Below are 16,277 nucleotides of genomic sequence, written 5' to 3'. Positions count from 1 at the left end.
CAAAACGAGCGGTGCGCTAATGGTGAAAAAAACGGTTATTTTCTGACGAAATTCAAGAGGGCGGCCAAATTCAAAATGGCCACCAATATTTTTTAGTCTCAAATGAAAGATACATCCTTCCTCTATACGATGCTACTAATTTTGCTATGTTTTCCAAGGGAAATATGAGACATATCTCTTGAAGACTTACCTAAAATAAAAAAAAGGACCTTTTCGTTAAATTTTTAGCTAGCTGGTGTACGAGGGATCCACCAATTTGGGAAACCTAAAGGACCATCCTTTAGTTTTAGCACGTTTTAGCATATATTTACGATCAGTGAAGTTCTAACGATGTGTGCCGATGGTGACCTGATTTCAGCGAATTGCTCAACTGTGATAGATTAAGAGTGGAAGATAGAAGAAAGTGAATGATACAAATACAAAGTATGAGGAAAAGGACGGGCCTGGCATTGAACCTATGACCTTATGAAGCAGAAGCGGTAGCCATTAGACCAGTGTTTCCCAAACTTTTTTGGCTTTCGCCCCCTTGAAACCAATATTTTTCGGAATCGCCCTCCTGATATGAAATTTCAATATTTGTATTAAGCGTTAAACTTACGATGTACGCTAGTATTGATCAATATTTCATCATAAGTATACCAAAAATTGGTCAAATTTAAGGTATATAGCAGTCAATCATATGGTCTATGGAAATTCGCTGCAAAATTCCTGAAATTTCGCGTTTGACCTAAGCAATAATTTCAAAATTTCGCGGGTTTGTCGCGGTCCCAAAATTTTGGCTATTTTATACATGAAAATAATTTTTATTTTACATATTTAGATGATATGTTTTATATCAGAGTGGTACTAAAAATTTCAAAACAAAAATAGCAACACAGAAAGACGTCCAAGTTGAAACTAAACGATAAAACATTTTTGATGGAACTTTCACTTCAAGATGATTAAACCATTTTCATAAACGAAAACTTGGAATTCACTGTGGTTATCAAATAAATTCGACAAATTTAACTAATTTCGCGGCATTTCACGGGATTTCATAAATTTTGCGGCAAAGGCCAAATTTCGCGGAATTCGCGGTTTCCACGAAATCGCGAATTTCCATTGTCCCTTATCATAATGCTTCAATAAATTACCCCAAAGAGAGTGTCTTCTACTTATATATCAGTAAAAGAATCATATTTATCATATGCGCCAATTGTTTTTGTATCAACAAATCTATCCTGGCTTATGTGCGATCATCGAAAAATGTTCGGCTCACTTTATGCTTTTTTTGTCTTTTTCTTATATTTCTTAAGTTGTTAAAATGAATTTATGAAAAATGTCCAATCTATATACAAAATATAAGAAAAAGAACTGAGTTTTTTTAAACTCTTCATTTACTTAAATATAACGTTCAACTTAGATTTTTTCGAGCTTCGATCCATGCAATTTCATGTCAGTCAGTCCTATTATGGGATTCAGTGATTTTATCTTTGAAACCCGATTTTCGTCCACCAAGGTCAATTTTTTTTAATGATTTGTACTATAAATACTGATGGGTGTCAACAAAATATCAAAATGAGTAGTTTATCAAATGTGTGAAAAAAATGCCTTATTCTAAAGATCCTCTAACAAAAAGTCACCAAACTTTACTTTGTTCTTAGGAATAAATTTCAAACATCGCCAATAGCTTCTGCTTTCAAAATGCATTTAATTTTATTTTAATCAGATCTCAATGACAATCGTGAAATTTGTTCATCATAATTTAAAAACGAGTGCGTTTAGTGTGTAGAACCGATGAAATAGTCAGGTTTCAAATAAATTCTTCCTCAGATGTATATGCTATCATTCAAATATGAGTGTCTCTCACAAACTTTGATTCTATTTTTATTTTTCAATTGCTCCCACTTTCGCCCCCTTTCTAGCATTTTCGCCCCCCGAATTCAGTTTTACAAATTTTCGCCCCCCTGGACCTAAAAATCGCCTCCAGGGGGGCGAATTCGCCCACTTTGGGAATCACTGCATTAGACCATTAACTCCGTTTTATTCCTGAAGAGTACAGTGATTCCTGGGTTAATCCCTAAATGAATACATAAGGAAAAGTTGAATGGAAATCCGGGAAATAATTTGTGGAAGAAACACTGAAGAACTCTTATGACGAACTCCATCCAGAATGAGTCGAAAAAATAGAAATCGTGCTCGATAGTCTTCGATTTGGATTAAATTTTGCACATGTTTTTGGTATGGTAGAATAAGTGTTTTCCATAGAAAAATTGATCATTTTGACTCAAGTGTAACTTTTGAAAATGGCCTATGAATTTTTGCATGCAACTTGTTTCAAAAATTCTCACTCCGAAACTGTTGATTTTAGAGAAAAAAGTTCTATGAAGAAGTGAACCATTTGGACTATAAGCCAAAAAAAAAAAAATACACTGAAAAAATATTTTGTTTATTTTTATAAAAAATTCAAAAATAAAATTTGATTTTTAAATTACAGAAAAAACCCATTTTTATTATTTTTTCAATTTTCACCATATAATCTTGATAGTTAAAAGAGGTTTGGGACAAAGTTTCTTGATGGAGAAATTTTTAATAAAAAAGTTTTTCTAAGAACAACTTTTGGGCGATTTTCAAAATATTGATTTTTTTGTCAAAATAATTAAGTGCTGATGATACAATAAGCATCTTGAAATGATTCTAAGCCATAATGATCATATGAATAATTTCTCTAGAAGTAGCCATTTTCAAATTATATCGAGTTTAATGCAAAAAATATTATTTAAATATTAAAATAGGCCATTTTCATTAGTTATTCGTGAATAATCAACGCATGCCAGCCCTTGATCAAACAACTTCGTCGAAGATGGTTTTTCTATATTTTATCCAGATCGCGAGATATTTCATGTTGAACATGAAAAATCAAGGGTGTTGTACAAAGCACTACGCGCGACTACTCGCGTTACAGAAATTCGCGCGACAACCGAAAGGTCAATAAAATCGAAAAGGTAAGTCCCTAAGGTTTATAAAGTATCTTTTAAAATTCAAAGTGGTCTCTAAAGTGACTTTTTTCGCGAAAATCCAGAGGTTCCAGAATCTATTGATACTTTTACGCGACTGTTAAACAGATTCTTTGGAAATTTGTTTTCCACGTAGAAAAGCTTCAGAAATACTTCTAGTGATATCTCGAGAGATTTCTCCCGGAATACTTTCAGGGATTCCGCCTTCGCCAATTCTTCAAGACATACGTCCAGCGGCTTTTAAAGGGATGATTAGAGGATTTGTTTAAGCATTTGCTCCAAGAAATCTATGAGTACTCTAACTGTACTGTGATTCAATATTTTTTGCAGGGATTGCACTGAAAATCATATCGGGGACTATCCAAGAGTAATCTGTATCAATGATTTCTACAGGAGTTTTTTTTCCATAATCCAAAAATGTTTTTATTATTGCTTTCGCTTGCAAAATGTTTCCAGAAAATTCTACAAGAATTTCTCCAAGAGAAATGTTTGTTCACAATTTTCCGCAATTGCTCCAAGAGTTGCTTAATAAATTCAACCATGAAATGCCAGTAGAAATTTATCTAGGTATTTCTCCAGCATTTCATCCAGGAATTAGTCTTGCATATCTTCCAAACATTTCTTGAATAATTTCTTAAGTTTTACTTCACGGGATCACATAGCGCTTCGAATGAATGGAACCTCGGGACAAAAATCATAACTTTCGTTATAGACCTTTTAGCTCTATGATGTTTTTAGGAAAGTTGTCAGACAAAATAGGGCTATTATGTACAAAAATAGCCTATTTGATAAACATAAGCGCATAAATGACATAAGCGTCAATTTATATATTTGTTTTCATAAAGTTGTGACCTCTTTTGAAAATCGTTGGAGATGGCAAAATTTTATATTTGCAAAAAAATACTCACAACTAATTGATCCCATGAGTGGTGTAAACCATGTAATGTGCTAAGCTATTTTTTGTTTTACATCAAGTTTATTAGCGAATAGATTAAAGCAATAATCTTAACAATACATTGGATGATATTTCGTCACACTTTTTGTTTTCCAGAAATTGTAGGATCGAAGTATGCATATATCTCATCAAATCAAACAAAATAATTATGGCTATATCAAACAAAATGCTCACTTTTCTACCCTGTGAGCGATGTTAATTAAACAATAATGACAAATTAATTAACTCATTACGCTTGGTAAACATGGATAAATTATGGGCGAAATTATGAAAAAATGAGTTAATTAATTTAATAACCTTGCGGATTGGATTACCGAAAAAGCTTAATATATGTGTTACTATACAATGATAACAGTCAATTCAGCAATGAAGTGGTGATACTTTATACTTCACTTTAAATTTTATAGTTTTCCGCAAGATTGTCGAAACCTATGTATTATTTTTTATGTAATGTTTCACTAATGAACCATTTAACAGAATCTTCATTATAAGAAAGCCCATTGCAAACTTTTTCATCGATCATTGGTACAATAAATTCAAAATAAACATCAATTCTGTCTTCAATATTGCTTATTGCAAAAGTCAGGTTCATGATTTTTGTTATTGATTAGAAACAATAGATCATTTTCAAGAGAATCAATGCATCGATTGGTGAACTGATTTCTTAGCTGCTAAACTTTTATACTCATGTCTGGTAGCAAAAAGTGGAGCCGAAAAAAGTTATTTTAGTGATCAGATTCGAGAAATAAGTGACTGAATAGTGACTTCCGATTCTCAAAAAAGTGACTAAAAGTGACTTGAAAATCAAAACGTATTTAGTTTTAATTCAGTTCTACTATATTGTTCAACATGAAGAAGGGAATATCCGATAAGATCTACTGCGACTGCGGGTAGTAGGTCTAGTTGCGTACCAAATTTGGAAATTTTTATTCTACTTCCGAAATTTCAAGATATTGCCAACTTTTTTTTGTTGATTTCCAACCTTTTCAAAAATTTAGAAAAATACTTTGAAGAACATCACCATTTGCGTTTTTTATATCACCATTATATCCTTATATTTTGTACAGAGGCGTCGCGTCCACATGTGCAACATGTGCACTGCACAGGTGACAATTCGTTCATTCTAACCACCTACAATATGTACTGCTTCTGAAGTTCAATTTTATATTTCTTTTTACAAAATTTAGCCCATTAAAATTATCCTTATTGCTGATAGCTTGCAACGCAATTTTTGCCTATCAATTGTTAATTTTTTTCTATGCAAAAGCTGTGAAGCGCGAATCAGACTTAAGTTTCGCTACGCGCTCAGCGTGATACATGCTGCGCAACACTTTGTTCCACGCTAAACTTTGCTTCCAAAAATAGCTTTGGGCGTACAAACACTACAAAGTAAGGTCCTTTTGATTCATCGAGACAAACAAATCTCAACGCTATAAATAGCTTTTCGTACTAGTGAGGTTTCCATTCTGTTCCCAGCCATTACTCAATCATACTCCTCCAGCATCAAAAAGCATCATACAAACCCCGCCTTTCTTATAAAAAGCATTGAGCAACCATATACGTAATACACGAACCCCAACAGCCTCCTACTTACATCGAGTTGTCGTACGGGTAGCTGGCCACCACGGCTCCTCCATGCAAATTAGCCGACAGCACAAACGGATTGCTCAGGATCCAGCTCATGACGGCCGCGGTTTCCGGCTGTTGGCGATTACGACGCATATGCCGCACCCTGTCATTGTCGAACCGATCCGGAAAGTCCCGGTTCAAGTCAACTCCGGCCGCGTTGTAACGTCCCATGTAGTTGGGTGGCGATTCGCAGCTTCCTTCCTGGAATGGGGGATGGAAAACAGAGAAGAAAAACTTGGATCAATATTCATGAGAGAGGGCAAGACAAGGCGATATCAAACTGTGACGACAAACGAAGCGAATAATAAAAAAGGAGATATCTTGGAGGAAACGCGCGTGGGAGTTGAACTGCCATTAGCAAACAACAGGTGGGCGACTCTCGTTTTCCTCCACAGACACCGGATTTATCACTCAAAACGTGCGAAAATGCAGTTTCAATTCTGGAGACGACATCTTCTCGGGGTGCAGATTGGCTTTGTGCGTGGGAGACTTCAAAGAAACCGATGACAATTACATTTTGACACGACCACCAACTGTGATGGAAATAGATGCACATTGCGCACGTTGTTTTAAATATAATGAGATGAAGTATGTGCAAGATTGACAACATCAATTCATTTACCAATAATATACTGGTTGTGGAAAATTGTAATCAGTACCGAATTTGATGGGAGCAAATGCCTCGGGCCCTTAGAACAAATATGTTCAATCGATTAATCCGTTTTTGGAAACAAAGTTGAAATTTTCAGTTACCAAAAACGGAACCGTGCCGAAATCGGAACCCATATTTCAAATTTTATTTTTCAACTATTGGTTTTGAAAACATCATTACAATGTTAATATATCATTTTTATGGAATCATAAGGCGTTGAGACTTTGAAAAGGTTCACTTCGAAGAATTTTTCCGAAGGGTTATACTGTGCTATGAATCTATAGCCCCGTAATGTTAAATCTGGCAAACGTTTGTCTGGTGGCGTTTTTACGCCTCAACGTCTTCAATTATTTTTTAGAAGCTTTAAGTATAATTTTTGTATAATAGGGCCTTGTAAAACCAATAATCGCGTAAGTGACCTTTATTCAAAAACTGAACATTTTCTTAAAACTATGAGAGAAAATGAATTTTTTTATTGTTTTCTTATAAAGACGTATTTATGAATCAAAAGCGCTGGGTATTGCAAAGCGGTATTAGCTCTTTTTCTAATTGTATGAACATTTAAAATAGTTTAACTTTTGGACTTTAGCGTAAAATTTGAAAAATTTGGGCGGTTTAGAATTGCTCCTTCAATTTATGCTTCTGATAAAGTAAAGGATTTTTTAATGAATGGTTGACTGCAATCAAAAAGGCATATATAAACATGAGATGATGCATAAACGTGACTTTGTAGATTTTGTAGAATTTATTTTTTACTTGAAATAATTTTAAATTGATCTTGATATATGTTTGACACCTACCTTATGAAATCAACTGAAATTTACAGGATCCTGTTATAAAACCTCAGGAACCTTATAGGAATCTTCAGGTTCTCATAAGGGATCTACAGAAAAAAACGCTTGAGCTCTAAAGCATCTTGCCAAGCGTCCGTAGGATCTCGCATAGAGTTCTCAGGATCTTGCTAAGGATTTTGCTAGGAGTTAACATCCTGGAATTCAGCTGCGATGTTGTTGAATATTCTCAAGTCTCCGACGAAAAAAACATTTGAAGTTTATTATAATTAGGCTACCACTAGCGCACCTCAAATTCCTCTGGGAACCTTTTCAACTCCCCAAGCTTTTGACATAAATTTTAAAAATACTACTGGAAATTCACATTAGCCTACTTAAAATTTACAGGACGCCCTACAGTTTATTAAGAATTGCCAGACTTTAGATAAAATCTTGGATCCCTCAAGAAGCCCTCAGTGTCCACTTGGAATCTTCAGATACCCTCATGATTTCGATAAAATTTCTGAAAAGTCCCACAAGAACCAAGAATTCCTTAAGGATTCTCCAGGGTACAGTTAGGAAACTCATAGACTCAGCTCGTAAGGAACATTTCTTATCCTTGATTAACAATCTACAATCTACAGAATTCTGGATCGTCTCTTAACAAATCTAGCGCCTTACAGAGCCTATAGAAAAGAGGGAACGTAGCTTTAAATAGTTGACGCAGAGAGATCAACATACACACCAATACCAGTAGTTATCGCACGCTTCAATGATATTATTGATAATAAATTGTAGTTTGGACCGTATTCGCATTTGTAATGTTATTTAATTAAATTTATTAAAAGTTATGATACACGACATTTTGCTGTACATATTTGTATCTATTATTGCGGTGTGTTTTTACATGCGCAATGTATGTAAATGCATAATAATAAAGACAGTGAGCCAAGAAGATGAGACAAAATTTATGATTGTAACTCTGTGTGAGTCATAGATTTTTTGTTGCTCTTATGTCGATGCTGGTGCTTTGTTCGAACAAGCTGTTCCAAATCTGAAGAAAAGTGTTTTTTAATATATCACCTACTGGCAGACTCAAGTGGGCTGGTTACTCGATATGAATGCCTAAGAAAAAATATACTGGTGGAGATTGGTCTCATGAAACGTTGTCAATGTACGACCAATGACCATTCTGAAGTAAATAAGCGCGTACCCGAGTCCTTAGTAGTTGGTGAGATTTGGGAAAATATCGACGAAAATGGAGCTCTGGAATGTAATTGGTTTGGAGTTGACATGCTATTCAAATGACTAAAGCAACAGACACGATAATATTTACAAAAAAATACAAATTTTAATGGTATTGAAAAGTGTTGCCAAAAACGGATCCATTTTGTTGCCAAAATCGGGGGGTGCCAAAATCGGAGCATGTCAAAAACGGAATGCCACTGTACTACAAATTCTCGATTGCTTTTTCAAATCTACGTAAGTAATTTTCTTATGTTTCGAAGAAAATTAATTAAGGAGAATCGCAAACTATCTTCTAAAACAGTATTAAAATGAGTCAACTTTAAAACATTTTTTCGTCACGTAAATCGCTTAAATTTTCCATACAATCAGCTCGTGTTGACCTTCGGGCTGTCGCGCTGTTGTACTTTGTACAACAGTTGTGATTTATATGCTATCATTTTGCAACAAAGATATCTATCTACACCAAACCAAAATGTATTCCTCAAGAATCATCTTAAGAACAATACTCGACAGTTTTTATTTACAGTATGACCCTTTATAATACGGTAAAATCAACAATTGTACATGGAAGTCGCATAATAATGAACGCACTATATACGGTTCAAGGAAACCACACTTCCAAATCGTTATATCTCAAATCCAGATAATATAGAAACTTGGGGTCTTTAGTAAAGTTGTTCTGAAGTTGAAGCGCTATCTGATGGTACCTCATTTAATTCGGAATTCGACCGCTAGGTGGCACTAGAGGGCATGGAAGTTTTACTTATGTTTTGCAGATATCTCAGGAGCCAGCCTATTTAGAAAGATGGTGTCTTCGGCAAAGTTGTTTAGTATGTTAAGGACTATCGTTGTTCAAGCTAGTTAATTCAAAATGTTGCCAGTAGGCGGCACTAGTGAGCATGAAACTTTTGTTTGCAGATATCTCAGGAACCTGACCACTTAGAAAGATAGTGTCTTCGGCAAAGTAGTTCAGTGGCTCAAGGGCTATCATTATGTGAACCAAAAAATAGGATATTTTGCCACCAGGCGGCGCTAATTAGCATGAAATGTTTGTTTTACAGATACTGCAGGATCTTGACTTTTTAGACAGGCACCTTCGGCAAAGTTGTTCAGAAGCTCAGGGATTATCTTTATTTTACGAAATCTCGAACTTTAAGGATCAAACAAAGAAAGAATTTGATATACTGAACAACTCTGCCGAAGACGCCAGCTTTCTAAGTGATCAGGCTCCAGAGATATTTGAGAAAAATAAAATTGTTTATGCTCACTAGCGCTGCCTGGTGGCGAAATTTTGAATTAATTAGTTCAAACAATGATAGTCCTTGAGTTACCGAACAACTTTGCCGAAGACGCCATCTTTCTAAGTGGTCAGGATCCAGAGATCTGAGAAACAAAAGTTTCATGCTCACTAGCGCCGCCTAGCGGCAAATTCCCGAATTTTTAAGTGTACATACTCCTGGGATATTCGCAAAACCAAGGGTGTTGTACAAAGTATAACGCGCGACTACTCGCGTTACAATTCGCGCGACGACCGAAAGGTTAAAAAAGTAGCTAATTTCTATTATTTACCGCAAAACAAATTATGACAAAATGATGAGCCGATTTATTCAGTTACTTGCGACGTTTTTGTACCAGTGTAAAATCGACTCAAGTAGTGCTTTGTTTTGATTCGTAGTTAAGTCAGTTTGTCTCACCATACAACGGAGCGGTGAAAGTAGTACAGTCGACTCTCCACATCTCGATGTTCTACATCTAGATATCTCTCCCTATGTCGATGATTTCATAAGTCCCTTCAGTCTGCATACATTTTTACTCTCCATATCTCGATATCCTCCTTATCTCGATATCTCCATATCTCGATGTGTTTCTGTTGATTTTTCGTTCTTAATTTTCTCTCCGTATGTCGATACGAGCGAATGACCTTCGGGTTAAAGTCCTCTCAAACAACAACAACAACAGCTCCCAGTGTGTGTGCTTTTGATTCTTTGGCATGCTCTGTTCGGGGAGCGACAGAATCAAAATCAATCGTGTCCAATCCAGGATCAACTGGTGAGCTCGTTTCATGCTTATGATAACCTATTTTTACATGGCAACGATAAGTTTACGTAATATTTAAACAAAATATGGTTGGTTCGAGGCTACAAATGTCGGCATAAGTTCTTAATCATGTTTCATACAATTTTAATATACACATACCATTTTTTTCCGTCCTTACCAAAAAACAACCTTCAACTAGTGCGACATTATGAATGTCGACGTTCGTTTTTTTATTTATTATCTGGCAATAACTTTTCACCGCGTTACAAAAATTAAAAACTAGTTTTAAGAGTTTTATTTTTTTACTTACTTTTTCCCAGACCTTTTTCCTCCCTCACTAATAAACACCCTTCCCACGATCGTGTAGATACATAGGTATTTTCGGTCTCTAGAAGCAATTGGAAGACTTGGCCGATACCGTTACTGATCAATAATATGAAATCTGCTAAATTGTGCGCTTCGAGAATAAGCAGAAAGTCCCATCCCTTATTCAGTTGGATCGAAGTGCAATTATTTCCAGTTTGTATCAAAGACGGAGTAGCAACAATTGACATGTACAGTCAAGCAATGCTATGCTATGCTATTAAAATGTCTTGCAAGATTGATTTCTTTCAAGCAAAGTTTTTTTTTTATGGTTTATATGGTTTATGGAAAACTTCTTAAAAACTTACTGTTGTGTTTTTGAGGTTTTGAGACAATCCGTTTGCTTTTTGTACGAAAAATATGCCAATTCTATTTCGGGTGTGCAAGCAGATAGATAGATTTGTTGTATTGGGAAAGTTATTTTAAACCATTAAAAATGGATAAATAATCAAAGGAGAATTGAAATGTTATAAAATAAAAAAAGACGATTTACACCGTCTTCAGCCAAAGGCTGTACAGATTGAACATAACTAACATTAAACAACGGACACACTTCGTAGCACAATACGCCTAAACGACTGACGCCGCTAACCACACGGCTACGAAGCCCACCGTAGTAGAAATTGTAAAAATCTCAAGCTTTTAAAAATTATTTTAAGAAATAAGTGTGCACAATCACCAAGAATTTATTGTTTTTGAATTAAATAAAAGAAATCTCTTGATAACATACTTTTTCCTCTGGAAACCCCTATGAAACTATTTAAAAATTGATTGATTAATTAATTACAGTCGAAACTTTAGGTTATAAGTAGTTTATAATTCAGATTTCAGCCGATTCGGATTACCAGAAGCTGCGATATAGAGCCTAGGCTTCGGCATTTCGTATGGGAAAACAGCATTTAAACTCACTTTAGTGCATAACAGTGTAATACTAAAGCTTTTGGGAAGTTTTTCACTATAGATCGAAAGACAATGTCTTTGGCTAGCGTTTTAGATAAAAAAATGCAACAGAAAAGATTAACGTGGCTCAGTTTTTGATTGAAGAGAAAGTAAAATAAAAGAGATCCACTCAATGTTAGATAGGTCCTTTTAAAAAGTTACACGAGAATCATCTACTCATTAATATAATTTCGTAGTCCTTAAGCATAACAGAGAATTAGATTTTTCTTACATCATTTATATTTTTCTGATTACTATCGTAAACTGGGTGGTCATATCATTATGAAAGCATCGATCTCATATTGACACGCAAACACGGGGCTGGTAGCGACTGAGTGTGTTAAAAATAGGAACCAATAGAATCACACAGGAATCAAAAAGAGACCAAACCGGAAATAAGAAAACAAAAAGAAATCTTACAAAAATATGAAAATGACAGTTTGACTTCTGGCCAAACACTCCTCTAAGAATATTTCTATAACCTTTTTTAAAATTTCTTCGCGAAATTACGAGTATTACTACTCATATGACTTAAAAAGCTGTTCAGAAATTGCAACAGAAATTTAATTGGATATTTGATCAAAGATTTTTTTCAGATATTACGAGCAACGAGACAAGATTAAGAAATTATTCTGGATTTTTTCTAAGAATAACAACTGAAACCCCAAAGAAATCGAAGATTCTACCAGAAACAAAAGAAATCAAGGATCCCATGAAGAAAATCCTCCAAATATTTTCTCAGTTTTTTGTTAGGAATGTCCTAAATCCTCCAGGAGTTTTTCCGGTTATACTTTTATCGATTTTCCTATGATTTCCTCCAAGATTGCCGTTTAGAATATTTTTAACAACTCAACCTTTTTCCAGAAGTCAGTTTAGGGATGTTTTAGAAATTCCAACAAAACTGTCGTTCATAATTTCTCTAAAACTTCTACCAGAAAATTTTAAGAATACCTTCAGGCATCACTCCAGAGATTCATCCCAAGATTTCTTCAGAAATACCTCCGAAAATTCTTTAAACAATATCCTAAGAAAATCTATAAATAATTTTGAAGGCATTTTTGGTGGGATGTCTCCAACAAAATATAGGAGATTTTCTTTTTTGAAAAAATCGGCGGGTATTTCTAGGGATAATCATGAATTAACCTCCGATGAAACTTGTATAAGTTCTAAAGTAATCTTTTTTAACTCGTACATGAAACTCTGAAAGAACACCTATTGTTGAAACAATCTTAGAGGATTTTTTAGATAAATTGTTAAGATAATTGGAAAAATAATCAAACGAATTTCTTGATAATATCCTGATGGATTTTCTTAAAAAAAAAACATCTGTAGGAATCCCTCAAAAACAATGTATAGGAAGACCAGACGCATTACTGGAATAATTGCTGTAGTACTAATCAGGCCTGGAACCTTGAGTAAAATTTTAGAGTATCTATGGCGATTTTACTTGAGAAATGGAAGGACTGAAGACGTAATCGTTGCATGTAGGATATAGGTGAAATTACTAAAGAAATTTCTGAAGTAACTTCATGAGCAATCTCAGGTCGCATATATTAAGGGATTCCTGAGAGTTCTGAATAGATTTCCTTGAACAATCCCTAGAGTGATTTTTGGATCGATTCCTGGAAGTAATTTTGGATGAATTCCTCAAAGAATCCATACAAAAAAAAAATTGGGAGAGCAATTGAAAATATCGAAGTAGAAATTCTTGTTAACTTTTCTGGAAAAAATATTAATCGAAAATTCCTCAACACTTTGGGACCAACATTTGACGATTTTCTGGGAAGAAATCGTGTAGGAATTTATGGAAAACCTCCTAGAGTAACAACTGGCGAAATTGGTGGAAGCATTGGTGAAAAAATCAGAAGGAAATCCTGAGATACACACTGCGAAAATTTTCTGGAGAATTCCGGTGGAGATAGTTGTATTGGAGTGCTCAAGGACTTCCTGAAGCAAACTGAGAAGAAGCCTTTTTAAGTGTCCTTAAAATCTCATTGGAAGAATTTCTGGGAGAAATGACAGAGGAATCTCTAGAGAAATTTTTGGAGTAGTCCCTGTTAGAGTACCTGAAAGTATTCAAGAAGAACTCTACGGAGAAATCACTTGAAAAAATCCTAAACAACCTGTGAAACAGTCGCATAATTGTCTCTTAAGGTTTCTTTGGAGCCTCAAGAAGTTCGCACCAGGATTAACTGCACGTAGAATAATGAAGAATGTTTCAATTTTGCTTGAATACACTTTAAAGACCTTTTGGTAAAAATAGAGACTTTCATTAAAATAGTGACCATGTTTCAGAATAGAGACCAGCTCTGCACACATCAAAATTATCACAGTGGAATTATGTACGATTTACACAGGTTTCGAACGGGTCAAGTGGTTTCAAGTGTCGGGTTGGAGTCATTTCGGTCAATCCAATTACACAACGTTCTTTTTTTTCGCATCTGCTCAACATAGCACCGCAGAGACATAGTACATAATGCAAAAGCTCCGCTACTGTTACGGTTTTATGCTGCACTAGATCGGCTGATGGAGGGACGTCCGGTACGTCAAATCACAACGCCCAAAGCGGCAACACACTTTGCCGATGATGGCCTCGAAATGAAAATTGATAGAGTAATTACGAGCGTACAATCCGCCCGGCATAATAATCCATTAGTCTGGTCATCAAAGCGCAACCATCGATAATAGGATTTGTTTGGTGGGTTGTAACAATCTCTTCATACCAACATATTTTTTCCATAGCACACGAATGAAATGTTAATGTTGAGTTGATTGGTAGCGAAATGTATAATTTTAATGGCGTTTGCGGTGTCATAGTGAAGTGCGAATCTTTTATTGAGGTAGGTTTATGCAGAGTACGGATTTTTCATAAAGAATAATATAAAAGCATAACTGTCCCATGTAAACTCTTGTACACACACTTTTCACATCGCAAATAATTTGTTTTAATGTATACTTTTACTGCCCGCAGTTTTTTCACTAACTTGTTTATTATAGATGATAGATGATGAAAGATGATCTGAGATAGCACTTTGTAGATGGAATTCAGAATAATAAAACATTCGGAAATTATAAAACACTAACTTTTCGCCTTCCTTGTAGGACAAATTGTTGAAGGTGTCTGGGTTCGATTCTTGGTCGGTCCAGGATCTTGTTGTAATGGAAATATCCTTGACTTCCCTGGGCATAGAGTATAATCGTATCTGCCACAATATACGAATGCGAATATGGTAACTTTGGCAAAGCAAGCTCTCAGTTAATAACTGTGAAAGTGCTCATTAGAACAACTAAGCTGAGTAGCCGGCTTTGTCCCAATGGGGACGTTAATGTCAAGAAGAAGAAGAAGAAGAAGATAAAGTGTTACCTAAACAGGGTAGGATTAAGCTTTATGCAATCTCAGTACGAAAAAGACCAGCAGCAAAATTACATATAGGTATCTATGGAAAGTCACCAAAGGCGATAAAGCATAGGACACACTGTGTAAAACAGATAACGTCAACCCATATAGGGGTTAATTTAAACTAAATAACAAGATATTCGTAGAAAAAAAAACTCTGACTTCCCTGGACATAAAGTATTTTTGTATCTGTCATATTATATACGATATGCAAAAAATGTGAGCAGAGTAATTTTGTTGTGATTAACTGTAAAAGTGCTTTTAAAATATTTTGATAAGACGCAAGCTCAATTTGTGAGACTCAAAATAGATCAAATCTACTAAAGTCGTAAGGCCTAGAAACCCAGAGAGCTCTAAATCGTTTCAGAGATTGAAAGCCTTGAAATTGTTTTACGTCTTATCACCTAAAATGTTTTACTGGCTTCAAGTAGCGAAGAATCAGTAATAGCGTGAATGGTTAATTTCATAGTAGTATAACAAGTTTTGCGCACGCGAACTTCCAAAAGTAACATTGATTTGAAAAGATGCAACTGCACTGGCATTATCAAATAAAATGCATAACAGTACGGACGGTCTTGATGAATCATTTACATCATTTATCACATGGCTTTCCATTAACACATCCAGTTCAGAACAGCTTGCCATATCACGCAAACGGGCTTTAGCCAGTGTCGCTAGAGTTCCGTAAACTGGAGACATTACTCGGGCAGCTCGTTTGAAAACAGTAGGTCACGCCCCGTGGGTAAACAGTCGCGCTCAAATCGAATTAGCGATCGAAAGTTAAAAAGGAAAATTGGAAATTGAGTCGTATGGGATTGGTTGGCGTTTTGTTTGCCATTGTAATTTTAAAGTGAAGCATTTTGTCGCGACAAGTGTTGCTCTATTTGCTGTGGATTGTGCTGCTGCTGCTACCGGGTAACAGTGTGGACTACATTCGTCGGATTTGTTGACCGGCGTTTCTGTTGTTTTGCTGATGCGCTTCAGTAAGTTTTTCCCACACGTGGGCACTCGACTGGGGGTGGAAAGGTGGACCACTGCTGCCCATTGCTAAACGGTGCTTTGTGATAGGACAATACCAACGATGGAGATTGCCTAACCTAATAGCAGTGCAGTTGACAGATGTAGAGAACAGAGGAATAATTCAGTGAAAGTTGCTTACATCAGAATAGATCTGTGTTGGCGATTCTGTGAGTGATTCATTCGGAGAAAGAGAAATCCCCTTACAGTGGCAGTAATATGAAAACAACCGTCAGCTGTTCACGAAGGTAAGCTTCAATGGATGTATTTGTAG

At 35.4% G+C, this 16,277-nt stretch overlaps 2 protein-coding genes across 3 annotated transcripts in view; one reads left to right on the top strand and one right to left on the bottom strand.

The window, feature by feature from the left end:
* The window catches only part of LOC23687919 (carboxypeptidase D), a 91,798-nt gene that overhangs the window by 46,072 nt on the left and 29,449 nt on the right, over nt 1-16,277 (bottom strand). For both annotated transcript variants that reach the window (XM_011495429.2, XM_021848711.1), the window contains exon 2: nt 5,546-5,781. In XM_011495429.2, coding sequence (XP_011493731.1) covers nt 5,546-5,781 — 236 coding nt within the window. The remainder of the gene's footprint in view (nt 1-5,545; nt 5,782-16,277) is intronic.
* The window catches only part of LOC5577945 (rho GTPase-activating protein 15), a 96,686-nt gene continuing 96,157 nt past the window's right edge, over nt 15,749-16,277 (top strand). The window contains exon 1 of the mRNA XM_021848736.1: nt 15,749-16,251. Within this exon, the coding sequence (XP_021704428.1) occupies nt 16,223-16,251 (29 nt within the window). The 5' untranslated portion in view covers nt 15,749-16,222. The remainder of the gene's footprint in view (nt 16,252-16,277) is intronic.

Source organism: Aedes aegypti, chromosome 3 (assembly GCF_002204515.2).
Source record: "Aedes aegypti strain LVP_AGWG chromosome 3, AaegL5.0 Primary Assembly, whole genome shotgun sequence".
Classification (NCBI taxonomy): domain Eukaryota; kingdom Metazoa; phylum Arthropoda; class Insecta; order Diptera; family Culicidae; genus Aedes; species Aedes aegypti.
This window is presented reverse-complemented; position numbering and strand designations above follow the sequence as displayed.